Source organism: Pleurodeles waltl, chromosome 6 (assembly GCF_031143425.1).
Source record: "Pleurodeles waltl isolate 20211129_DDA chromosome 6, aPleWal1.hap1.20221129, whole genome shotgun sequence".
In the NCBI taxonomy this organism is placed as follows: domain Eukaryota; kingdom Metazoa; phylum Chordata; class Amphibia; order Caudata; family Salamandridae; genus Pleurodeles; species Pleurodeles waltl.
This window is the reverse complement of record NC_090445.1, coordinates 883,791,282-883,818,636: the sequence shown is the minus strand read 5'-3', so window position 1 is coordinate 883,818,636 and position 27,355 is coordinate 883,791,282. Positions and strand designations below refer to the sequence as shown.

Sequence of the window (27,355 nt, the reverse complement as noted above, 5' to 3'; positions counted from 1 at the left end):
GTGTGACACATGGCTCATACCTCAGTGTCAGGGGGAGTTCTCTGTACCCCATTAATTCACCTTGCAATGGAACAGGCAGGATTGTGCTCTGTACTCACCCCCTTGTGGCTGTACATAGTGATTCAAAATCAAATGTCACCAAGATGGGACAGGATACGTGAAAATTCAGATTTTCCTAGCTTTAGTAAAGGAAAGTCTAGATTTTATTAAAGAAGCGGAGGCGAGTATTATGCTTCCTTTTCTTGCTTTATTTTAACAGCAGCCAAGACAAAGAACAAAACTACATATCCCAAGACACATAGCGAATGATGAAAATGATGAGATCATAAAGAATAACCAATGGAAAACGTTCAACCACAATAATTATCTTAACTGCGAACAACAAGTCCTCTTTTCTTGCAGGAGCAGATCAAAGTGGCCGGAATAAAGGAATAATGATCAAAATAATAGAAAAAGCCATTAATAACGTGAAAAGGTCCTTGGCAAAGTCTAGGGAAGAAGGCGGAGACGACTTCAGGTGGACATCAGAACATCCGGAAAGCATAGTCCGCTGATCGTGGGAGCCACTGAAAGATAGATCTTTCTGAAGAAAGGTCTTTGACACCAAAGCAGCGTGTTCAAGATGAAGCGGTTGATGCAGAGGAAACCGGCACTGGAAAAGAAAGGGTGGGTTAATAAAAAGTGGTGGGATAATACTCGCCTCCGCTTCTTTAATAAAATCTAGACTTTCCTTTACTAAAGCTAGGAAAATCTGAATTTTATTACAAGAACGGAGGCTCCTATTATGCTTGTTTAAAGCAGATTAACAACAGAATCAGCTACCGAAGAAATAGGTTTGCAATAAAACGTCTTAAATGTGGAAACATTAGACCAATCTGCCGATCTAAGAATGTCCTCCAAGCGAGCTCCAGCCAAAAGAGCTTTAGAAGCCATAGCACCTCTGGTAGAATGAGCTCCAAAAGAAGCAGTGTCAATACCCGCAAGGGCCATGACCCACCTAACCCAGCGAGGGTAGGAGAGGAAACAGGTTTGTGAGGTTTAGAAAAGGATATTAACAACTGGGAAAAAGAGGACATTCTTAAATTAGCAGTTCTAGCAATGTAAGCTTTTAAACATTTAGCAACACAGAGCTTAGGATGTGAAGGGAAATAAGGATAATGAATGACAGAAATGTTAGTCTTAGTTCTTCTATGAATTCTAAAAGACACATTAGAAGGAGAAAACTGGACAGAAGAGACATCCAACACGTTTCAAAGAAATTAAACATAACAACATAGTTAACTTTGCAGACAGATACTTCAAAGAAAGCGAATCATTATCAAGCCAAGAATTAAATAAATCCAAAACTAAATTCACATCCCATAAATATGTGTACTTAGACGTCGGAGGATTAGAAAATCTTACTCCCTTTAAAAGCCGGCACACCAAAGGATGTTCTCCAACAGGTTTGCCATCTATTCGGATATGTTCGGCAGAAATGGCAGATCTATAAGTATTCACCGTTCTGTATGCTTTCCCTTGGGAGGCTAGAGAGGCTAAAAAATTAACGATTAAAGTGACATCGGCTGAAAGGGGATCAGAATTCCTGTCCAAACACCAGCCACACCAGGCCAACCAGGCCGACCTGTAAACCTTAGATGTTCCTGGGGCCCAAGACTGGCGGATATATTGGGCAGCTTCTTGCGAAATTCCAGGGGTTCTCCAGGCTGACCCGAAATTTTCCATGCCACAAGGGTTAGAGTTTGGTTGAGAACCATATCGTGAGGGTGACCCTCTGGATCGAGGAGAAGCTCTGGAAACGAAGGAATCAGAACCGGGCAATCTATTGACAATTCGAGAACTGAAGGGAACCAAGGCTGTGTCTGCCAAAAGGGGGTCACTAATACCAGGGAGACTCGTTGACGACGAACCTGGGCGAGGACTCTGGCTATCATCGCAAAAGGAGGAAAAGCATAATTTAAATCGGGAGACCAGTCCTGGAGAAAAGCGTCCGTAGCGAGAGCTTGAGGATCCGGTCTCCAGCTGTAAAACTTTGGGAGGTGAGAGTTTAACCGTGAAGCGAAGAGATCTATTGACATGATACCGAACTTTGAAGAAAGATTGTTGAACACTGAAGGATGAAGCTGCCAATCGCTGGAGTCTTTCAGATAGCGTGAACACCAATCTGCTATTGTGTTCATTTTCCCTGGTAGATATTGAGCCGTGACCGACAACTTCCGAGGGAGGCAAAACTCCCAAAAGCTTTTGGCTAGATCCGCAAGGGGCTTGGATTTCGTTCCTCCCAGATGATTGATATACCTTACTGCGGAAATGTTGTCCATCTTTAAGAGAATAGAGCAACTTACCTTGTCCTTTGCGAACGTCTTCAGAGCAAAGGAGCCTGCAAGCATCTCTAAACAATTTATGTGCAAGGCAGACTCCCTCTCTGACCATACGCCTCCAGTCGAGACTTTGCCACATCTTGCGCCCCAACCTGTCCGACTTGCATCGGATTCTAATACTAGATCTGGGGCCGAGGAGAAGATAGCTCTTCCGTTCCAGGTTTCCAAATGATCGATCCACCACCGTATCTCCGCACGAGAGTCTTGATCCAATAGGATTATATCCGAATATTGAAGACCTTTCCGGAGATGGCAAATCTTTAACCTTTGAAGAGCCCTGTAATGTAACGGACCTGGGAATATAGCCTGAATGGATGAGGCCAAAAGACCGACAATTCTCGCCAGAGACCGAAGAGAAATATGGGAGAGTCGAGGGTCTGTTGTAATTCGCGTTTTATTCGCGTCACCTTCTGAAGCGGTAGAGAAAGAGATGTAGTTTGAGAATCGATGAGAAAACCTAGGAACTCTACCTGAGTGGAGGGAACCAGAGCAGATTTCTCCAAGTTTACCAGAAAACCAAGGGACTGTAACAGGTGAAGGGAAATATGTAAGTGTTGTAACAGGATATCTTTGTTCTGAGCCATTATAAGAAAATCGTCTAGATAGATTATTAATCTTATGCCCTGGGCCCTTAAAAAGGCTACCACCGGTTTCATTACCTTTGTGAAGCACCAAGGAGCCGAAGCGAGTTCGAATGGGAGAGCTTTGAACTGGAAAATCGAACCTTCCCATTGAAACTGAAGGAATTTTCTGTAAAAGGGATGAATCGGGATTGCAAAATAAGCGTCCTGAAGATCCAGGCGGACAAACCAGTCGCCCTTTAACATAATGTCTCTGAGATGGAGGATAGACTCCATTTTGAAATGATTGTAAACAACGTAATTGTTGAACAGTCTCAGGTTTATAACTGGTCGAAACTTTTTGTTTTTCTTCTGAACCAAAAATATGGTACTGAGAAAACCTGAGGGATGAAAATATGTCTGTTCTATCACATTTTTTGAAATCAAAGTTAAAATTTCCAAATTCATCAGACGGGATTGTTCTTGAGAAAATCTTAGAGGAGGAGGTGGGGAATCTTGAGAGGGAATCTGATAGAGATCTATGCAATAGCCCTGAATGGTTTGAAGAACCCAAGGATCCGCGGTAATTTGATACCAATTTGAAAGAAAATGGGTTAACCGACCTCCCACCGGAAGATGGCCAAAATTTTAAACTCTTACCTGAGACTTGTCCCCCTCTCTGACGATAACCTCTGGACCTGAAACCTCTCCCTCTTTGAGGGTAGAATTGAGGTTTGAACTCGGGGGAGTAGAAAGAGGAGCCTCTGAAGTTGCCACCACGGTAGGTGAAGCGGCCGGTAAAGCGTCTCCTTCCTTTACCGGCCCTGCCAAAAACCCTAGAGTTGAAAATCTTCTTCATGGAGGATTGAGCTTTATCCAGTGTTGTAAACGTAGAAACATATCTACTAAGTTCCTTAATGAATGAGTCTCCAAAAAGAAGTCCGTTAGCCTGCAGTCCTTCCTCTCTGGACGCCAGACTGCCCAATTTAGGTTCAATTTTGAGAAGCAGACTCTTTCGCCTCTCCTGGGACATGGCAGTGTTCGCATTCCCTAATAAACAAATTGCCCGTTGGGCCCAGTTGGACAAAGCATCAGGATCAATCTGTGTACCTTCCAGCCTGGCATCTTCGGCTAAATCGAGAATTCTGGTTAAAGGACCAACCAAATCCAAAAGTTTGTCCTGACATACGGACCACGCACGATCAACCCCTTTTTTCGGATCTTTACCAAATTTTGAGAAGAATAATAACATATTAGGGTCTATCGCAGGAGTGGAAGCTATGCTGTGTGACAGGGAGGGACGTGGACATTCTGATCGCAATTTATTTCTTGTGGCTTTATCTAAAGAATGTCTTAAGTGACATAAAACATAATCCGCCACATGATCAGAAGGAAACCATTCGGTAGAATTTGGGTGGTGTATTAAAGTGGGGTCAAACATTGGTTCCCCCAGAGCATCGAGAACCGTATAATCATAAACACGAGATGAACTCGAATCAAAAGGAGAAATTTTTTGCCTTTTCTCCAAAGGCCCTTGCCAGAGATCGTCAGGATCCTGAGTATCATCAAATTCCGCACCATTATAATCCATATCATCATCAGTATCCCTCAACTGCGTTATTTCAAGAGGAGAGGGATCCGTTTCCACTGTATTAAACTCCTTACGGGGGGAAGGACCAGCAGCCTGGGGAGAGTCATCAACACTTGACTTCGCCTGAGCTTTTGAAAAGGTGCGTTTTTTGCCCCTGATAGATTCAGAAACACCAGATTTTTGATCGGAATATTTTTTAAAAGATGATTCCAATTTTTTGGACATTTGTAACATAGAAGTAGAAACAACCTGTTGAACCGTGCTCTGAATGAAAGAATTCAAATCAGCACTTAAGTTGTCCAAATCCACCTTATTTGAGCTATCCTCTCCTTTTTTAGCCATTATTAACTAAGAAGATAAATATCTAATTAATAAGTGAAAATGAAAAAGAAAAATGAAAATGCCAGGCTGAAAATACACAAACCGAAAGAAATGCCAAACAAACCAACCGGAGTGGAGTGAGGAAAGGGTTAAGGCATTAACTGTGGGCGTGGAGAGAAACAAAGAGGCGTGTCCGGCTCTAAATCCACAAGCCGGAGAAGACGGGAAGGAAACTCCTTGAATTGAGCGGACGCGACGAGGCAGAGAAAGCCGGCGTGCCGAGCAGCTCCGAGGTAAGCGCTGAAGAGAAAGAACGCTTACCTCAGGAGCGCGAGGCGGGAGAGCCGAACGTTCTTCAGAACGTTCGGCTCAGCCGCGATAGCGCGACGCGAGCGCTAGGCTAAAACGATATGAAAACGTAGAAAAAACGCCAAATATAATGAAAGCACAAAACATTAACGAAAAATATTTGAAATAAAGAAATAATGAATACAAATAATACAAAATAGTAAAATATTACAACACACGACATATACAAGAGAGGTGAGGTAAAGGACTTATCTTGACTGCGAGCAGCAAGAAAAGAGGACTTGTTGTTCGCAGTTAAGATAATTATTGTGGTTGAACGTTTTCCATTGGTTATTCTTTATGATCTCATCATTTTCATCATTCGCTATGTGTCTTGGGATATGTAGTTTTGTTCTTTGTCTTGGCTGCTGTTAAAATAAAGCAAGAAAAGGAAGCATAATAGGAGCCTCCGTTCTTGTAATAAAATGTACATTGTCTAGTCGAAGAAGCTTTTTCAATATCTTTGCCTGGTGTAAAACGTATTCTTTAAAACAAAAAACCTGTGAATTGTGACAAAGGTCGAAAAATCAAATTGATAGTGCATACATTTGGTCATCTTGGTACAGGAATCTTGGAGAGTATACAAAAAGCTGAGCTGCATCTAATGGCCAGTCTGTCTATGTGACCTCCTGGCACAGCCTCAACCTGAAACAGAGACAATAAACCGTCCCAACAGTGTCTCTCAGGACTCTGGGGCTCATGACTGAAAAACAGTACAATTCCAAGAAATCAGGGATGTCTGATTATCCTCGTTGGCATGCATGAGACCATATCCAGAAATGTCACCCACCGGACTGCGGCATGAAATCAAGCGGTAAGTAAAAGTGATGTGGAAACAGTAGCACAGTCTGCTTTAAAAAGCCGTCCTCGACAAATATTGTGGGGAAAAATACTACCCCATACTATGCACTATAAAGAAAGGCGTACCTATTTGCAATTTGACTGAAGCTCCTATGAAGGCTCCGCCCACAGAGTCTAGCACGCCAAGTATCATAGAGGTTCAGGCGGGAGACTTACGAATTGTCTAACATAAAATGTTCAGACTAGGTTGCTCCCTCTTAAAATTCCCTCCATTTCGATAAATACTAACAGGAAATTAAGGCCTCTCGATTTTTATATAAATCTTCTACTTGGTATGTCATAAATGTTTACAAGCATGACGTGTTCCCGTCTGCCCAACCACAAGGGAAGTTTAATTTTAGCTGCGACCCTGACCAACTGAGACCAGGGTGTGCCTGACTCACATTATGCCAACAACTAATTCAATAAAATAAAATAAAGCACCTTTCGCGTTTCCGCACAGCAACAGCATTTTACCCAAAATGGCCCCATATGCCAGTAGTAGTGCTGAAGCAACTCTCAAAACTTGTCTAAGTACTAAGGCCAAACTGACCTTGTAGGTGCGACCTTGCAAATCCTGGTCTCATTTTCAAGCACGTGACCTCTTGTGCCTGGTTCATATACGTTAGGGTGTGACTGGTATTGCGCGGAATTAAATAGGTCCCTCGAGAAAAACGTTTTTATATAAAATGGTCGTTAGATTAGCATGACTCCCCCGCCCCCAATGGTTAGACCCTCATCCCTGTCCCCCCGAGTTTAACGCTGACTCACAGACTCGGAGGCTCGCCGCGCTTATATAAAAACAAACGAGGCTCGGCATTCTGCTGATCGACAGCTCCCTTACCCAACCAGATTTTAGGGTAGAGAGGTTTCCTGCGACTAAACCTTTGAGCAGCAGCAGGTACAACCAATCGGCGTTATTGTTTCTCAAGTGGGCTGTGCCATGTATGTCAATGGACGCCGTGGTGGGCGTGTCTACAGGCCTCCGCGAGAGCAGCGGGACCCGAGAGGCGGCGCACAGTGGTCGCGGGTCCGAGGCAGGGGGAGCGGTGCCCGGGGGAACGGCCCGCGGACATTGATATGGAGCTGGAGGCCGTGCTGAAACAGCGAGCACCTGCCGGGCCTGGGGAGCCGGGCCGCATGCTGGAAGATTGGGTTTGGCGGGGCGGCCGGACAGCAACGGGGCCTGGGGGGGTGGGGGAAGTCGGGTCCGCCGATGGTCGCAGGGCTCGGGAGCTCCGCCAGGTGCCAGTCCAACCGGAGCAGGACGACCAAGAGGAGGGGTTGGAGTACGAAGCGCTGCCCGAGGGATCTACCGTCACCACCCACATGCTGGCCGGGGCCGTGGCCGGCATCATGGAGCACTGCCTCATGTACCCCGTGGACTGCGTGAAGGTGCGAGTGGTCTGGGGTGCGAGGCACGTGGTGCTGGCTGGAGGGTTCGGTGAAAAGAGGTTTACACTCAGAAAGAATAGATGTAGTATAGCATGAGTGGTCGTGCCTTGTTCTGTGTGGTAAAATACCTTGTTTGCAACTGCAGCGATACAGGAGTTTAAAGATTATGAAGTTAAGTTAGGAATGTTTGGTTGTAGTTGCTAGATCTTTTGATTCTTTGCGCTCAGGCGTTCGTAAAATTGCTAGAGAAGCAGCGCTCACGGGACGGTCCCTTATGAAGCCCCTGTGATATTGAAATTACATGTTTTTTGCGATTAAGACATCCTTTTTAGTAAAGGGGGGGTCACTGACTGAGGGAGGGCGATGACATTTATTTATTTTTGCAATTGAGGCATCATTTTTATTCGTTGCGATTCTGGATAGGTGTCAGCAGTGGGAGTGAACTGAGAAGGTCAGCAACCTGATTAAAGATTGGAGGAAGTGCAGGCCGTGTTTAACTTCCAGTCACTGTCCTGCGCCGTATGAGACTGGTGACCCTTGTTCTGTATGACTTAAATGACATTCTCCTTTGCAGTCGTGAGCAGAAAGTCTGCTTCTGGTGCCCCCACATAAAGTAACATTATTCTTTTTTAACTCTTCTTTTCACATAGTAGAATGTAAACAGGCATATGTATGTGACTCCCCTGCGCGCGCGCGCTCTCTCTCTCTCTCTCTCTCTCTCTCTCTCTTCTCCTCTCCTCTTCCCCCCCCCCCCCCCCCCCCTTCCACGACCCTCGGTGCAGTGTATATTTCTTGCAGATAATTGTAGTTTCTTTTTTCAGGGCAGTAAAAGGGAGGGTAGGATGCCTGAAGGAGGACAGTTTATTCATCCTGTTGGGTATCAATCTAAGAGTCCCAGAGGTGGTCTTCTTAAGGTCCTAGACTACATCAACTTCCCAGGTGGTAATAAAAAATGAAGCAACGAAGGCTCCTCCCAGGGAGGGACTTTGTTTTGTAGGTACTATACTTTTTATGGTCCTGCTTGTGAATGATATATAAGCATTACACTGAATTCTAGGCTTTACTGATAATAGATGCAAGTAGAGGTAAGGTGTGTTTTCTTTAGTACTAGCGCCAGTTGTGACCCAGCATTTGGCGCCCTCTACACTGAACTAGCTTTATTGTTAGGTTGCAATCTTTAATGCATTGTATAGGAGTGGGTGAAGAATTTTGCTCAGTGTAGAGAGTTCTTGGAGTTTTCCCCACTCCGTGTGGAGTTCCGAGATTTCTGAATGCGAGCAGTTTCGGTAGGCTGCGACCGGTCGCGATGAGAGAGCTGCTGCTCGCGTTGAGGAAACTGCTGCTCGAGTAGAAAATGTACTTGAATGACAGAAAGAAGTTAGTGCCCCCTGGCGCTCCGGGTGATGCCGTTCACACTGATTTTACAGTACAGGAGAAACTCCTGTGCTGAAAATCAGTACGAACATTGCAACCCACCCAAACTCTGCCGCTTGTGATACCCTGTGTGCCACTGCACCGTTTTTTCGGCACTTAGCGGAGTTCGGCATAGCAATAATCTGCTCAGGCCTAGCATTGTAATATTCCAGTAGTGAGTTGTCTGTAACGCAATTGTTTCGTTTTGTCACAGATAATTACAGTAGAAATCCTTGTATTAGTCTCAGATTTGAATAACACACATTATAAAACTAACAGCTCCCCTTATTTATATCGAGGCAAAAGCAATGAGCACAAATACATTAAAAACAATTATTTTTCCTGTGATAGTGAAATTTGTAACAACACACAGGTGCTTTGCAACTGTTCATAATGAAACGATTGTTTAAAAAAAAATAGCACCCCTGCCCGTTGGTACTGAGCGCTGTGCATTACAAAATTTCAATCACGTTGATACATGAAAGCGTAGCAGGTGTAAACTATCATTAAATCAACGTTCAATCGAACATTACATGTTGGTGTAGAAGAGAGTGCGTATATGATAACTGACTGGAAATGCAAGTTTTCTTTGTCATAAGTCTTAAGAACTTTTGAAACGGTTTTAGAGAAGCTTTGTTTTTGCAGTATTGGTGTTTGTTATGCCAAGTACCTTAGCTTTGGAATCATTCTTAGATTTAATATTCATTTAGTCTTTCTCATAAAGAATGGATTTGTCAGAAGTTTGGGCAAGTAAGCATATGTTGGAATGGATTAAAGTTTGGAAAATGCACATTCTTACAAATTGAAAAGTGTGGGATTGAACGCACTAAGGCTGTCGGTACAAGTCTTGTAAAAAAAAAAAAAAAAAAAAAAAATCTTAAATTAGACACAGATGGAAGATTCTGGCCGAATCTGGAATGTCGAGCTGTGAGGAAAAACTTCCCTTTTGTGGTTTTCCCCAGACACATTTTGCCTAGTAAGATTGGGTGTGATTTATCTGTGGGAATGTCCCAGTAGTTGCAGGAGTACAGTTGCAACACACACACGTTAGTTGTTCTTCACCTTGAGTGGGAACACTTCCAATGGTATGAATGATATGCAACGTTTAGTAATTACAGTACCTCAGTTTTTACTGCTTTAATTTTTCTTCCGAACTTGTAATAGCACCATATTGCTTCTCTCTAATTTTCAAATGCACAGTGTAAGAATTTTTATTATTATTTGTTGTGGACAATTGCCCACTCAAAGGAATAAGTATAACTCTGGTCAAGGTGAACTCTCAAATTTATTAAAAGAACCTGAGCTCAACCCCTTCTGGTAGCTATGACTCAGAGGAAACTAGCTTAATAAAGGCAGTATGTAAAGTGCAGTACCAAAACTAATAAAGTCAAAATGCCAAATAATAAAAGTTCCAAACTGAGTTAGTGAAGTAGAGTAAAATGTATTCTCTAAAATGACAGAAGTCCTATAAGGGGGAAAGGAGACATGAATGTTTTAAAGATTTAAGTATAAATTGCGCCAGTGATAATCTTTTGTTGCAGTAGCCCGTGACCTAGGCTCCATTTCAGGTTGACTGCGATGAGGCAGTGGTCAAATATACCAACCCAGCTCGTCCCTATCAAAGATTTTATCTCCTGAGTTAGTCTTTCAAGTTCCAGTCAACCACAGAAGCACATTGCTGAAGCCCCCCCAGGGCACCTGGGTAGACTCCTAGTGTCACAGGGTGTGAGGCAGTGGCCAACAGAAGGGTCCAGTCCAGGTTGAGTTGTCACTGGTCAGCAGGATACTTCCAGGAAAAGGCCCCTTGCAGCTGTTGTCTCCCGGTAGTCACACAGGAGGTCAGCCAACTGACCCTAAGAGGCCACTTATTTGTTCTGCTATAAGAGGGAACAGTTCCAGGCCATCAGGGCTCCTCAGTTCACAGACAGCAGGTCCAGTCCTTTATTTATCTTACAGGAAACGAGACCAAATTTCCGTGTGTCAAGGCCTTTTCAAGAAGGCGAGTCTTTAGCCTTGCTAATCTTGGGCTCTGGGGGTAATAATATTTAAAAGAGAGGTTTTCTTCTGTCGAAAAGGGCTTTGAAAGTTCATACTTCAGGGTTTACAGAGCAGCAACAGGGATGTGGAATTCCTATCGCCCAACGCCAGGGACATATTGTTTGGGGTCAAGTGCAACAAGTTTTCATGTTTATTGTGTCCTGGGACAAGTAGGCCCAACCCCGTGCAGCACAAACCCTTTGGCTGCTTGTTTACAGAGAAGGGAATTGTCTGCAGTTGAGGTAATGTGTGTCCAAAAGTTAATGCTGTTCGAACTTGTATTTATGGTTCATTAATTAAAAGCCTTCATTATTTGGGTGAGCGCTGTTAAAAAAAACAAACTAAAAAAAACAAAGTTTTAAGGTCACACTGCACTACTGGCAGTTTCTACAGTAAAAAAAAAAGTGTACACTTGCTTGAAAAGTTTAACAGTATGAGACTAAGTATGATTCCCCCAGAATGCTCTCTGATTAGAGGCAAATGTTTGCAGTTGCTTGTAAGCGCAAGTGATTTTTTTGCTTTCAGAATTCAAGTGTTCTGGAAAAAAATGCAAGTAGGAAAAAAAAGTTTCAATTCTATGAAACTTTAAATGCTACTTCTTTGAAGCGTCATGTAGTAAAATGTGTTGATGCATGCTAGTATTTCCAAAAAATATTCTTAATGGAAAGTCAGTGTAATCATTTTCAACAAGATTATAAGAAGCATAAAAATAAACAAGCACTGGCAAAGCCAAATGACATGGTATTTTGTCGTGAGTCTTTTGGTTTTGTCAATGCGTGCCTTGTTTTGACATGACTTTTGTAACACTATTGTTGTGGGAGCTGCCAGGCCCATACAATTATAACAAACACTGGGAAAAAGAAACTTTTTTTTTTGTCTCAGAAAGCACACATTGCTACCTGTGGTGTAACATAGGCTCCACAGCCCCCTTCCAAGTGGCCCCTCAGCACAGCACCTGCCCTGCGTTAGTCTGTTTGGAGGGGCCCTCCATGTTCTTTGCAGGGGGGCCCTTCCAGTTTCATTACGCCACTGATTGCCACAGTGTTTCCTGGTACTGCACAACTCTACTTTGTGTACCAAAATGCTCTTTGTGGAAGAGCAGAATGCAGTCACTCACAGTAAAGCCAGCTAATAGATAGAGAAATAGACGTTTATTAAAAACAAAGGCCCAAATTTAAAGATGGCCTTGCGCCATCTAACGCCACATTAGTGTCATTATTCTGACATGAATGTAACATTAGTTTGCTAAAAACACTGCACCAGATCTACAAAGTGGTACACTGAGTGCACTGCCCCACTTTGTGACCATTTGTGCTACATTATGCATGCGCCATGCATAATGTATGCAAAGGGGGTGTTCTGGCACAAAGGCGCCCCCAAAAATGACACAATGAAGTCCGCAAGATTTCATTGTGCCATTTTTGGTGTCATTTGCGTTAAAAGGACTCACCCGTTGGAATCAATAGGCCTCCTTGCAATTTGCTCCACTAGCGTCAGAAGTTTTGATGCTAGTGGAGCAAAGCGCCACAATAGCATAAAAAGTTTGACGCTATTGTACCTAATTCTGCCATGGTGCATCATATCTTAAATGGTAGCGTTTGGGTGAGGGGGTGGTGCAAGAAAAGTGGCACTTTATGATGTGAAGCACCACTTTTCTTTAATCTGGAACAAAATGTCTTTGTTCACGCCAGACCAAATTAGGGATCCATTTCTTAAAGAATGTCACTAAAGTACACCCATGGTCTGTCTTGGAATTAGTGGCTTTCATGAATTCACAAGAACTTACAGAAGTAGACCAGGAAATCGTACTCCTAGAAAATATTTGTGAACTGTAGTTTAGCACAAGCAAATATGCATGTGTACATTTGTTCATGTGAATATCTGTTGAGCGTTTACAAGTTCACTTTCCTTCCAACCTCTTCCCCCCGCCCCTTAAATTTTTGCTCTCTTTAGGAGTTAATTTCGAACCTTTCTTATTATGGAAAAAGATTAGGGAAGAGCTGTCGAAAATCCTTAAACATGCAAGTTAGTAGGTTTGCAAACTCAAAGGCATTCCAGCCCTGGACCTATTGCTTACTGCTTCCTCCAGCCCCAGTATGTAGATCTGTGGAAAGGTGGCAAAATAAAGACATTGCTACAGTAGGGATTGAAATTGCAAGTATTCAAGCCCTTCTATAGTAGTAGCCCTGACAAAATCGGAGAGGCTATTAACAGAGCTCTTACATAATGAGATTTCTGCCATAATTTGTCACCGCACTACATGGCACCAAAGGGACAAGTAATTTTTTTTTACAGGACAAGTAGATTAAAGAAGCAACCTGCCCCATGGACAAGTAGATATTTTATTAAATTCCATACCCCTGAGCAGTCGGGTTACACAAAGAAAGCCCGAATTCATGTTCGCCCTGCCACTGTAATTGGTGGTGTAATCCGCTAGTGTCTTTTTACTTCGATACCCTGTAAACACTTTCTACATCGCATACTGCAGACCTGTATGCAAGTTAAATGTGCCAGTTAGTAGAAAGTTAGTTCAACCACATTTAAAGTGGATGAGGGAGCTGTCATTCTACTTGTGGTTGGCAGGGGGAACAGTAAAATATAGGGTCTAGCAAGAGGTGAAAAATCAGGGGTGATCATGAAGAAAAGGTGAATTTCCTAAACATAGCATTATGATCACGAAGGCAAGGATGAATTTGTGCACTGATTAAAGTTGTCAGGGAAAAAATAAGTCTGAACAGCTTTTTGGGTGTTCCAGGGGTGTGGAATTTATTAAAAAATCTGCTTGCCCATGGGACATGTTACTTCATAAATCTACTTGTCTTGTTTAAAAAATAAATTAAAAAAAAAGCAATATTTCCAAGGATGGAATGGACCTCGGGAGTATGTTCAAACCTGTTAACTTGCATGATGTGGGGGTTTTCACCAGCTCGCGTCTATTCTTTTCCCATGCTGAGAGAGGTTGGAAATTTACTCCTGACAAGGGCAGAAATAAAACTTCTCCCGCTGTGTGTGGGGTGGGGGGGGATGGGGTGGCGTCAGTGGGCGGGGGGGAAGTGAACTTGTATACACCCAACATATTTTCACATGTGCAAATCTACACATGCATATTTGCTTGTGCTAAAATGCAGTTCACAAATTTTCTAGGAGTATGGTTTCCTGGCCTAATTCTGTAAATTATTGTGAAATCATGAACGCTGTAAATCTGCATTAATGCAAGGGCTTTATATCATGGGTGCACTTTTGTGACTTTTTATTTAAAAATTGGGCCCCTGATAAGGTCTTGAGTTAGACAAACTGTTAATAAAAATTCTTGGTTATCTCTATATATCCATAGATTGGCGTAACTGTGACTGACAGCATTGTGCTCTTTCACAAGAAGCATATTGGCACATAGAGTAGTTTTGTTCAGTGCCAGCGATTATTGTGGCAATGTATGCTTTTTGAGACCCAAAAATATTTTTGCGTTTTGCCAATGTTGATAAGGGCCTGGCAGCTCCCACAACAATAAGGTTTTACAAAAACCATATAAAAACGAGACACACATTGATGAAAACATAATGCTTACCACCAATGTCTGACTTAACGGCTTTGCCAATGATTTTTTATTTTCATGTTTCCCATAATCTTGTTGAAACAGGTTGCAATGATTTCCATTATGTATATGGTTTGGGAATATTAACATGCAGCAGCACAGTTTAATAGATGATGCTTCAAAGAAATGGTAACTACAGTTTAACAGTAGTTTATCAAAATGTTTTTTTCCTAGTTGCATTTTTTGTGAACATGAAGGCAAAGACTCATCATCTTGGTTTCATGCTTCTGTAAATATTTGCATCTAATAATCTAGGAGCACCTACATAGCTTCATATTGTTAAACTTTGCAAACATTTGTAAACATTTTTATACTGTGTTCACTATCAGTAGTGCAGTCTGAACATACATTTCCTTATAGCGCTCATACTAATAATAAAGGCTTTGAGTTATTGAACCTTAAAATACAAGTTCAAACAGCGTTAACATATGGGCACAAACATTACCTTAACTGCAGACAATGCCCTTACCTGTTCCATAATGTGATACTGTAAACTGGCAGCCAGAGGTCTTGTGCTGCAGGGGGTTGGGCCTGCTAGCCCCAAGGACAAAATAAACATAAAAACTTGATGTCCTTGACTCCAAGCAATATGTCCTGGGAGTCGGGCTATAGGAATTCCACACTCCTGGTGTTCTATGATTTGCTAACTTTATTTCTTGCAATGATGAAATCCGTTTTCCATTTTGCAGTGGGCCATGGTCGTTTCAAGGTACAAATATAACTTTTTAGTAGTATATTTACCTTCTTGTAATAGCCTTTGGGGTGCAGTCTAAGGAACTGAGCTTTGCCTTTTTTGGTGTTTTTCCCAATATCGTAATACCTTCAAGTTGACTTGAGAGGAGGCCGGAGTTCCTAAACACAGGTATGCTACTTCAAAAGTTGGACTTCCTCCACCTCTCCCTTACAGCTTTATGTTGCTTATATCCATTGTGGACTGACAGGGGTTAGGAGGATGTCTTGCGTGATTCGGTTTGGAATCAATTAGCCCGATGTATAAAAATGTGTTAATCTTACTAGATAGGACAGTTGGTAAAGGATGAATTTAACTGATTTAACTATTCCATTAGAGGTTTATAAGAACAGCGTTTCTTAACTTTTGCACCTTAAACCTTTGACACCACTTTATTAGCTTTAGGTAATCCTCTGTCATCTCCTACAGGTTTTCGACAACCTTGTTTCTGTTGTACTGTCAGAGGTGTTTAAGTTGGAAAGTATTGGAAATTTAAATGCAGTCTTTTAAATGGAAGATTCCTGATGGAAGGCTAAATCTGTTCTGTGGTAGCGGTCCCTTTAGAGACTTTCTGGAGTAATGGTAGCAAGTAGCACTAATGGGAATAACTATCTTTATCACCAGTGATTACTCACATTTATCATGTGATTATCATAGGAGGCCCACTTGCCAATGTCTTCCTCAGTGTATCACTGCAAATACCTGACATCATAATGCTTTCCATGAAGACTTCTTTTTAACATCGCCACCAATGAAAATGGCACATTTTGCATATATTTTATTTATGTACAGAGATTTATTAGTGTGTACTATACCTTCAGTGGTGTTAAAGCTCTTTACAGCATGTTTTGATGTAGATGTTATAGTTTATTACATTTATTGACTGTAAGAAGAAAAGGGATCCTTAATCAGTTACTGTAAACAATGTAATTGCACAGAAAGGCAGTTCATGAGTCAGAAATAAAAGGATGTGATGGGCATTCAGGATGTTAAACGGACCACATAGTAAGAAAACCTTTGGCTTCAGAATGGAATTGACTGGGAACAGGGATAAGAGTGAGGTGATCCTGTTTGGGAAATCTAACTCTACCTGGAAAGAAAATTGGCAGCCCAGTACTGTTGCCCTTCCCAAACTCCAAAGAATTCGGTAAGGAATTTGGGTATTATAATTTACAATATGCTCTATGTGGTCACTGCCACCTGTGGGACTCATTATGAAATCCTGTCTCTACTTTGCAGTCTCTCCAACTGTCTGCCAATACATTCTGGCTATTCGCTCTAGCCACTTACATTATAGGACTGCCCTACTTGTGAGCATTGCAGATTATCTGTGCTCACAGTTGCAAACCTTCCAGAACACGACTACCCACATAGTCTGTAATCTGAGCAGATCACATTCTTCCCCCCACTCGCCAGTCTCACACTGGCCTGTCAATATGCAAGCATGCATCTTTAAACTGCTTTGCCATGTCCACAGAACCCTCTTTGCAAAGGGACCTTATTACATCAGGGGTGTGGAATTCCTATAGTTTTATGGCCAGGGCGTATTGTTTGGGGTCTAGGGCAAAAGATTATCAGGTTTATTGTGTCCTTCAGACAAGTAGGCCCAAGCCACTTCAGTACAAACCCCTTGGCTGCCTGTTTACGATACTGCATTCTGGATAAGTGACACGGGGCATTGAATACAGTAATGGAAAGATTTGTATCCATATGTTCATGCTGTCCAAACTACTATTTATAGTTTATTAATGCAGAGCCTTTATTGTTCGGGTGAGCAATCAAAAAAAATAATGTTGTAAATCCGTACTGCACTGCTGTTTCCAGTGTAAAAATGTGTAAACACGTTTGCAAAGTTTAAAAATACGAGGCTCCGTCCGAAGACCGTAGATTACTCCTGAAGACGGGATGATTCTTTGATTTCAAAATTAAATGTTCACCAAAAATATGCAACTAGTAAAATGTTTTGCTAAATTACAGTGAAATTTTAGGTATCATGTCTTTGAAACATTACTTAATAAAACATGCTTGACTCATGCTAGTATTTCTCAAAAATATTCATAACGTAGTAATCGGTGTATCGCCAGTTTCGAGAATTATGTGAAATCTAAAAATAAATGAACATTGGCAAAGTCAAGAGGTTTGATGTTGGTAGTCAGCATCTTGGCTTTGTCAATGCATGTCTTGCTTTGACATGCTTTTTGTACAATGTCATTGTTGTGGGAGCTGCCTGTCGCTCACCATTTGAACTAAAACGTTGGTTAAGAGCAAAAATATTTTTGTCTCAAAAAGTACACATTGCCTCAGTATTCCTGTCACTGAAAAAACTTCTTTGTGTGCCGCTATGCTCCTTGTGATAGAGCAGAGTGCTGTTACTCACATTAAAGCCAGCAGCTAGATAGATAAAATAGAAGATAGTTAGATTTTTAATCAAAAACAAAAGGTCTTGGTTAACACCAGACCTAATTAGGAGCCCAATTATTAAATAAAGTCACAAAAAATGCACCCATGGTATATGACCTTGCACTAGTGCAGATGTACGACTTTTTTTATGAATTCAAAAGAATTTAGAATTGAGCCTGGAAATCATACTCTTAGAAAATGTTTGTTAGCTGCATTTTAGCACAAGCAAATATGTATTTTTCCCCACTGTGGAAAAAGGTAGCAAGTGTGGCTGCTGCTTCTGTTTTGTTTTGGCCACATCCCGCTGGGGAAGGCCTAAAAACTTTGAAGTTACCTTTTTGTCTGCCATATGTTTTCCTTTTCTATCCCTCTTTCGTCCGCATTTTTTTAAATTTTTTAATTTTGTATGCAGAAATGCGGTAAATATCATCAATCAAAAAATACAAGATGTCATTGATGTCCCTGTAGAAAAATAAAATACGATTACGTAGTACATGAGCCATTTTAATGCATGCCCCAGCTTAGACTAAGGCCTTTTAGTCCACTGCTGCTTTCTTTGATCAACCTTCGCATACCTGCCAAGCAGAATCTTTTCTCCTCGTGAGTAGGTTCCCTCCTTGTTAGACCCAGTGCCTAACTATCATTGGCTACAAGCTTTCAGACTCTTTACTCTACTCTCCCACTAATAATACGTGCCAGTCCCTCCACCAGTTTATATATTGTTTCATCTAATTTACTATGAAAGTCTGAAATCCTGCCTCTCACAGATGTGTTTCATTTTAATACATAAATATATTCTACATAATTCTCAGATTTATGAAGCTGCTTTTTTGTTGCAAAGTCTTCACTAGGAAATAAAACCCTTCACCTGTCTCTCAAGACTTATTCCCTGACTGTCACCCCCACTCCCTGAAAATATAACCAAGCCCATCCAAGTGTTCAGCTACTGTTGGACATGTCCACACACAGTAAGTGAATTGAGGTTTCCCGTCATACACAAAAATCTACGGAAATCGGTCAGTAGTGATGCATTGATTTTACATGGTGTAAGTTGAGTGATGTACACCCTCTACATGATCTTGAATTGTGGGATATTGTTTTAACAAGGCATCCGTGAATCAATCAATGGAAAATGCACATATAAATTTCATACTCCGGACCATTATACCAGGTTGCATTCTTAATTGCCCTGTAATTGATGATACATTGTTGAGATTTGAGACGCACTGTGACCTTTACTTAGTGGCCCTGTATCGGAGTAGTGGGTTATCAACACACTACTGCTAGTAATTCTAGGCCTATGAAATAATCTGAATATCCCTTGACATTGCGTCACCAACAAATGAGATTTATCACTCTGTAACGTAGTATGATGTGAGACCAAACTGCCTCATTCATCATCATACAACAATTTTCCACCCTGGTCACAGCTTGAACAATGTTCTCCTGTTAAGGCTGTGATTTCAATCTCTTGTTTCATCTTACAGGCCAGTCTTTTGCATTAGGATGCATGAAGCTTTAAATACAGTTGTGGGTGCTGCGATCTGGCATTTTGAGTTTTTATATATAAATACAGAACAGTGTACTTTAGGGTGTGACCTAGACCATAAAAACTGAATTACAGACACCCTGTTCCCCCAGTATTTCAAAACAATGTGTAGGAAGCTGCCTATTTATGTAGTGCTCCTAGAAGGGTACATTGTGCAAATAGTCCAGACGACACTTATTGATTTTTACAGGGGCTTTCTTTAGTAATCCAAAGTGCTCTATTTTGTGGTAGCGTGGTCGAGAATCTTAGGTTGATCAAATGGGAGTGTTAGGCATTTATTGCAAACACAGTGTCAGTAAGTGAGACTCACTCAAAGAAGCAATCCAACATCAATTCATAAATATAGCACATATTTCATGTATTTTTACACACCAAGATCTTCGGAATCGGGTAAGTACTTTTTCAGTTAGTGATTTTTACAAGAAATAGAAAATGCACTGGATTTGCAGAGTAACTATATAAAATATATTGCATATGGTCACTTGTCAGTGACTTGCAGGACTGTCCTTCTAGTCTTAAGGTAAGAGTGGAGGGGGAGTGTCGAGGTCCATGTCAGCACCAACAGGTCATCTTGGTAGGCTCTGGGGTGTCTGGGTGTAGAGGTGTGTTTCAGCAGTGCGGGTAAATGGATGCCAGGGTGGGTAGGGGGCCGTACATTGCCCTACATTTTATAAGAGTACATGGTCAAAAGTTAAAGAAAAAAACAGGAAGCTGTGCTGGATGCATGCTCCACGGCGTGGACGGAATCCCGGGGAAAACTGCAGGAGGAGGTGAGAGCAGCTGGCAGAAAGCAGGAGGAGTTACCAGTGTGAAGCAAGGAAGCAGGAGTGAAGTGTAAGTCAACCAGTGGTAGTTAATTGCTGACTCTAGCTTTGTTTTTATGCTTTTTTTTTTTTAAACTTACAATAGCTTTCGCTGACAACACATAGCTGCTGCAGGTGAAACCTAAAATGGGAAAATAGTACGACTAGGATACTAAAAATGATACTGTCATCTTCACTGGTTTTAGGGGAAAAATAAAGCACTTCCTGTCTGGGGTCTTCCTCCCCCTCAATACTTAGACCTGCAGGAACCTGCCAGTAAGATGGCAATATGTGGCAAATGGGCTGATTTCATGACCAGTATTATGATAAAATCCAGAATATGAGCAAAGCATCTGTTCATATGGTGTGGTGGGACGGGAAAGGAAAAGTCCTCTGCATGGTAAGAGACGTGTACCCCTGCCCGGAGTGCCCAATGGTATTGTTGTCTGGATCCCTAACGCTGTTTTCTTTTTTTGGTCATGGGGATATGGATCCTGCGTGTGCGAGATGCCATAGGCCTGTCTCACGGATTGCTGTCTTGTTGGACCGGGAGGGGCATCCAGAACGCTGCCCTCATAGTGGTGGAAGGCTACTGCAGTCACAAGGAGTTAAGCATCATAAGCGCTGTGATGGCAGTATTTTCTTGTAGTGAACAGGTCTGTTTTACCCTGTGTCACTGGAGTGACGCCTAGAGGTGTAATCACTTTCTTCCAGGTTCCGGTGCTGTGTGCTTAACCTATACCTGGCCTACATTGGGTTGATCTGGAAGTGCATGCTGGATACGCGCTGAGTGGACATGCGCTTACAAGAAAAACACTATACAAAGGATGAAGTGTGGTAAAGTGTGCTCGTGCTGGCAGCGTGTGTTTTTAAAATACCTCACTCTGGTACAGAGAGACTGCACTACTGAAAGTGCGCTGACTGTGTGTGCTGGATGTGGGTATGGTGGTGGAGGCAGACATGAGGATAACAGTGGTGGGCAGTAAGTGTGCTGTGTATGTACACCGAGTGCAAAATCACCTGCACTGGTACATAACACTACATGGAGCACCTTGGCTTCCATCTTGGGAAGTCCAGGCCTGCTTGGTGAAAACACGTGGAGTAGAAGAACTCCCCCAGACAGATTTGTGCATTGCTCAGTTCCTGTAAGATGGGTGACATGCACTGGAGGATGGGAGAGTCAGGCTCTCTCTTCCTGCATTTCAAAGGGTTTTTTGATTTGGTGACTGATAATAAGGAAGGGGCCTGGACACATCTCATGACAGAGATGGGGCTGATAAGGGAATCATAAAGAATAGGGTTGAGGACCCAGGATTTACCTTTTGACGCACATATCATTGTGGCTGACATCCAGGTGTAAATTCAGGTCACTCTTGTGGGTTAATCAGCTTTAGAGTCCTGCCTGCTTTGACAAACATCTTCAGGAGGAAGAAGAAAGGGATAAGACGAAGCCAAAGAGCGAGGTGGGAGAACTTGTCACACACAGATCTGGTTGTTGTTCGTGTGTCGGATTATTTTGATGTCCCTGTATGGCAGGAGGGGACTCTGGAAGGGCCTCTGTGGGCAGAAGCCTTAAGTCAACGTAATCACACTTGAGTGCTCTGGTAGTGACCCCTTATGGCAGAAGGTGTTGCCAGAGCTGCTGAGGCCAGGGGGTCTGTGTCGTTGTCTGGGAAACTACTGCTGTGGTGAAGGCAGAATCTGCCTGCATTCTGTAGACTTCAAGGAAGGAGGCCTGAGGATCAACAGGACACCATTGGTGCAGGGAGATCACTCCTGATCCCTGTGGAGGGAAAAGTGACTTCCTGTGTGATCGCAGGCCCTGCAGCAACCCAGATCTTCAGAACTAACTGGAGGAAGAGAGCCTGCTCCTGCCAGGTGCTACTGTGTATGACTGCGTGCAGCTAGACTTTGCCGATCCAGAGCAGGATTGCACTGCACCACTGAAGTGTTCCATACCGTTGAGCAGGTAAGCCAAAAACTGGGTCTTTTGATCACTGGGGGACAAACTGCCATTGGTGCTGCAACCCTATAGACTCTAGTGATTGAACTTACGCAAAGAGTCGAAGGGGAGAACTCTTGAGTAAGACCTAATAATTTACATTCCCTGGATGCGGTTAACACTGAATGGGGAATAACATTGAATCTCTAGCACTAGAGGTGGGAGGGAAGGGGATGGCTTGATGACTACTAGAGCCCAACCTCCAGGAAGGTTGTATTATTGCTTTAGAAAGTTGTTTTCCTATCCATGTGTAGAGTTAAAATCGAAATACTTTTTTATTTTATTTAAAATCAAGTATTTAACTTGTCATTGATTTATTGTTTGCACTGCTGGCACATTGAGTTATGAGTCGTGTTCACTGATCTGTAGCTGCGCTTTACCCACGAAGGAGCCTTGACTGCTCGTCCGACGCTACCCAACTTAAAGTCTGGTGCAGAAGGGGGTGCTTTGTCCAGTTGAGCAGGATCCATAGAAGGGCAGACCCCGGGACATCTGGAGTACAAGGCCTCAACCACCACGGTTGGGCCCAGCAACTCCTGCATGCCCATGACCTGCTGAACGAGGTTCTGACACTGTCCTGCTTTGGCACATGGGGCATTTCTTTCATTGCTAAACACAGAAGTCCATTAAAATACTGACAATAACATATCCTAAACATGCCCTTTCACTGCTTGCAAATACACTTTGGGGAACAACAGGTACTGACAGAGCTCCAGGAACATTTTGAAGTGTCAAGTATTTTACTCTTTACTTTAGGAAATTTGGGCGTGTAATTACTTTAGATAGTTAAAGTAATGCACTGCTGATGGGAATACGTACAATCTGGCTACAAATATATTTTAATAAGGGATATTTTATATGTCCCATACTTGACCTGTAGGTTCATATACACGAAAAAATGTATTTTTCATAATTCCCCTCTTCAGTTTGTGTAGCAACAGTAGTCATATTGAGGCAACAAGGCATATTGATAGTGCAGGATGAACCCTTTGTGAAGTTTCTTGGGTGAAGTTCTCTGCTCCAATGAATCCCTATTTTATTTCCTTTGAGAAAATGTACTCGAAAATAGAGCAAAGTAGTCCAGTGCATCACTTGACTGCTGCTTATACTTAAAACCCAAAACCCGTTGGCTTTGCATTGCTTGTTTTTTGTTATTTTTTTTATTGTCATTAGTTCTTACTTAAGCTGTAGTTTCATGGAGCAGTCGATAATTTGTATGTATCCTCATTACCCTGTAATGCTGTCGAGTGGCACATTGACAAGTAGGAACCCAGAGTGTTAATACTGGTTTTGCCCCTTGATCGTGTTTTATCCTGGATAGACCCAGTTCTCCTCCAAAACTAGGAGTGGTTAATTTGCCTTTTTATCACTTCAGTGCTGTATACGAAAAAAACATAAAAATACGTTGAGCTTGTGCAGATTTGATTGAGTGCTTAAGTAAGAGCCCCAAATCTCCATTGTATAGGCAATAGAATGTGTATGTCAGAAAGTTTTTCCTTCCCTTCTCCCTCTTAAGGTATCCATTCCGCCACTGACGTTTCAGCGAGGTATGCATTCATTAACTAGACCCAGTTTACGCCCCATCTGCGGTATTTGCATTCTATTTATCGAGATAATTTATTTATTCTTGAGTGTCGTGTTAAGAAAAATGCGATGCTCTTAAGTATACATTTCCTGTTAAGGATGATATTAGAAACTCTCCTGGCATCACAGCCTAGCTAGGCGAATTCTTTTAAAACTTGCAGAATCTATTCGTGAAGCACATTGTAATTATGGTGTTAAGCAATTTGTTTGTGGTTATAGGATTTCAGTGTATCTATCACTTTAAAACATCTTGGCAAGAGCAGAGTAAGCAAAAACATTGAGACAATGTAATTCAAGCCTTTCTCTTAATCTGGGGCGATTTGAAAGATTTATAGCAGCTTTGTACAGCTGAGAGAGACTGGTAGGGAAATACTACCCGTGCCAAATTGGTCTGAAATACCGTCGAGTGAACACAGCAGCTGCCTTCACCGCTTCTTGCTTTTTGAAATCTTTGGAGCGCTGCTAAAATGGGAATCTCGTAGGAATAGGCAATATTTACTACAACGCCAATTTATTGTTTAGCCGTTGCCAAATAGTGTGTTGTGGCTTTAAAAGGTCGAAGAATGCATCATAATGCGTTTAATGTGAGGGAGTACAGGTTTTAAAGATAGGATTACGTATATTCTCATAAAAACATCTGCTGCACTTTTACCTGAGCAAACCCTCGTAATTTCCTTCAGCGTTACACGAGAGTACCTTTGCTGAATTGTTAGCGTTTGTTGGGCTTGATTCAGTATGCTGTAGCTGAACTAAGGCGTCTTGTCTTGGCCATCTAGTTGTACACTATCGACTACTTCAATAACTCACCATTTAGTAATAGTCATTTGCATAGTTTAAAGAAGCTGATTATCGTTTATGTAAAGAGAAGAATAGAGTGCGTGTAGACAGATGTAAAACTGTAGAGGAAGTTTTTTTTTTTTTTTTTTAAGTGATCACACTATTGCCTGTCCTTCACTTCTTTTTGTATGGTTAACTCTGACTATAACTACTCTGTAATGGCCTCAGAAAAGTAATTAATGAAGCACTGTTGTAATCCCCGAAATCAAATAGAACAATTTTTGGAGCATAATTGTTTTTACCAAGACTGCTGTTATGTATTTAGACATGCAGTAATAACCATTTGTCTATTTTTGCCTCCAAATCTGCCAATAAGAAAATGTTATTCACATTTACACTCTGGTTTATGTAACTTTAATGAACTTCGAAAAAGAGTGTGCAAAACATTGACCAAAAATACTGATTCCATTATGGGGATAGTGTGAATGTATGTCAGTCAGCCAGACTCTTCAAGATTGATTTGACTTGAATCAGGAAATCGCCTGCCTATACTATAGGCAGAGCTACTAGAACTATGCAGTTGTACGATTTGCTGCATTTGCCACGTAATCCATATTCGTCTGCATAATATGCGGATTTCAACAAAAATATAATTTTGTTTCTAGCTCAAACAGTTACTAAACGCGCATCAACACCTGTTGCTATGCAGTGCAAGACCCTTTCTAAAGTTACCGGTCACCTTTCTGTTGCTTATTGCTACAGTTGGGTGCTAAACCGGTACCTACGCAGTGCAGCCTGTGCCCAGACAGTGTTAAGTGTACAAATGACAAAATAATGAAATAATATCACAAAATGTCTCATTAATAAAGCATAATTTGCCTTTTCTTGTTGCATAATTTAGTCAAACCTTTGGCATAATTTGGTCCTCTTCTACCGCATAATTCCAGTGGCCTGCCTATAGGGCAATTCTGATGCCATCTACACACCACTAATACCTCTTGGTATGCAATGTGATTGATCATGAATGCAAGAGGTTGTACTACATCAAATCTAGGAACCAAAATCATCTCTTCCATGTATCACATCCAGATTTGACCAATTAGAAATCAGCATATTCATCCCAACTAGTTACATGGGATCCCTGTATAATATCTAAAATATGTTTCTGCACGTTATACAAATATTAATTAGCCAAGTGGCACCCGAATGTGTGTGCCTCTTTACAAAAGCTAAAAAAGATTCTGGTGAGGGTGTCATCTGCTAAAAAGCTACCTGGCACCATGTTCTAGGCCCCTGATTACAGTATGTGTTAAGTATGATTTTTAGCAAATGTTACCGTGGATGGTGCTGTTCTACTATATAAGTCGATTTCCTGTATAAAAGAGGATTAAAAAGCCAGATCACAGCAAAGTTTTTCATTTGGACATGGTAACACATACACAAACTCCTAAGTTTACACAAAGCACAGCCCAGAGACTGATTAGCATAGTCTTCTACAACCAGTGTTGAGCATATACTGAAGTAACTAGGACCAGGCACTGTGAGGCCTTTGTTAATGGTAAGGTGAGCTGCTTTCAGTGTAATTTGACCCATCGTTCCTGTATGTCAGCCGCAATTACTTTGAGGATTCTGGGGAGAAATGCCTCTGTATTTTAGTGTTCCCAGTGTGTGAGAAAGAGAAAAAGACTTGTTGTAAACCAGACTTCCCAGGACCATTGATGTGGGTGATGAGTTTCATCACCACAATCAACAGCAGGTATTTAGGGCACTGGGTATATGCCAACCCAACAATACACCTTGCTTGGAGATAAGTAGTGGGAGAGGGCAAGGAGTTAGGGTAAGCTCAGTGTAGTTGACTGTGCTTGCTACAGTGAGATTGAGCTGATGCAGGATGACTGTGCAGTATGGCTGATTATGAGGCTTTAGCAGTATGTTATCTGTATCCATGGAAAGCACTATGGATGTTCGACTGTGGTGGTTTTATGTTGGCAGATGATCAGGTCTCTGTACTGAAATGGTAATGTATGGCATAGGTACCTTTATCCAGCATGTGAAGAAACATTGGTAAAAGCAATACATCTGGCTTTAATGTGCTAATGCTTTTAAACACTGGCGTGTACAGATGCAGTTTGCATACGTTAAACATTAAGGCCAGACCTATTGGCTTTCCCGGTGCTTTATTATTTTTTTTATCACCACATTTAAGGTTCTCGGTTGCAGTTGAACACTTTGGTTCACTCTTTAGCTGTCTCACTGCTTCTCACTCAGGAGACCCACCCAATTGCCATATACTTTTTGGTAACAGCCAGATTGTTAAAAAAAAAAAACACGAGCCTCCTTCAGCCATAAACTGCTTTGTATATATCCTGCTGAGATATCTTTGAAATTTTGTTTGCTGCAGTTATGTAATTTAGACTGATTGTAGCAAAGGAATTAAACCCGTATTGTCTTCATCCACTTGGTAGCAGTATGACTGTCTCCTCCAAATCTTGCCCCCTTAGCTATTTACCATTTTCATGGTTAATATACCATATAGATCTCTATATTTTACAGCTGTGCTGCCAAAAATCTTACCTTCAAAACCGGTGTTGTGGAATCCTCACCTGAATGTTGGGTTTAAAACTTTTGCTGTGCCCGCTGCCGAGTGACCTATAGCATGGCAGTGTCATAGGGCACAAACAGCTGGTCTCATCTATTTTAAGGAGCAGAAGTGGTCAGTGACTGGAGGGAGGTTCTGAATCGGACTACTACTTCGAGAACGAATGCATAGGAGCACTTAATTGATTTGAACATTTGCTGCAGTTGTTCATTGAGTGCCAGGCGTTGGTACTCGAGGGCTCAGTCAAATAGCCAGGTCTTCAGTGCCCTTCGGAATTCCAGTAGAGGGGAGGAGGTCTGTAGCTGCAGGAGGAGGCTGCTCCATACCTTGGCCGCCAGGTGGGAGAAGGAATTTCGTCCACTTCCACTGCGGTGGTGTATGGGTGAGGGAGAAGAATGCGTAGATATCTTGAGGGGTGTTGGAAGCTGAGGCG

The 27,355-nt window shown here is 42.0% G+C and overlaps 1 protein-coding gene and 1 long non-coding RNA gene across 2 annotated transcripts in view; one reads left to right on the top strand and one right to left on the bottom strand.

Annotated features, from left to right (window-relative positions):
• Nucleotides 1-227: 227 nt before the first annotated feature.
• Nucleotides 228-6,785, bottom strand: LOC138300376 (uncharacterized). Its single transcript, XR_011204921.1, has 2 exons — nt 6,595-6,785; nt 228-652 (listed from the first exon to the last, which is right to left on the bottom strand). It is a non-coding gene; the product is annotated as an uncharacterized lncRNA (long non-coding RNA).
• A 201-nt stretch (nt 6,786-6,986) lies between these two features.
• Nucleotides 6,987-27,355, top strand: part of SLC25A28 (solute carrier family 25 member 28) — a 46,155-nt gene continuing 25,786 nt past the window's right edge. Inside the window, exon 1 of the mRNA XM_069239669.1 lies at nt 6,987-7,436. Coding sequence (XP_069095770.1) covers nt 7,122-7,436 — 315 coding nt within the window. The 5' untranslated portion in view covers nt 6,987-7,121. The remainder of the gene's footprint in view (nt 7,437-27,355) is intronic.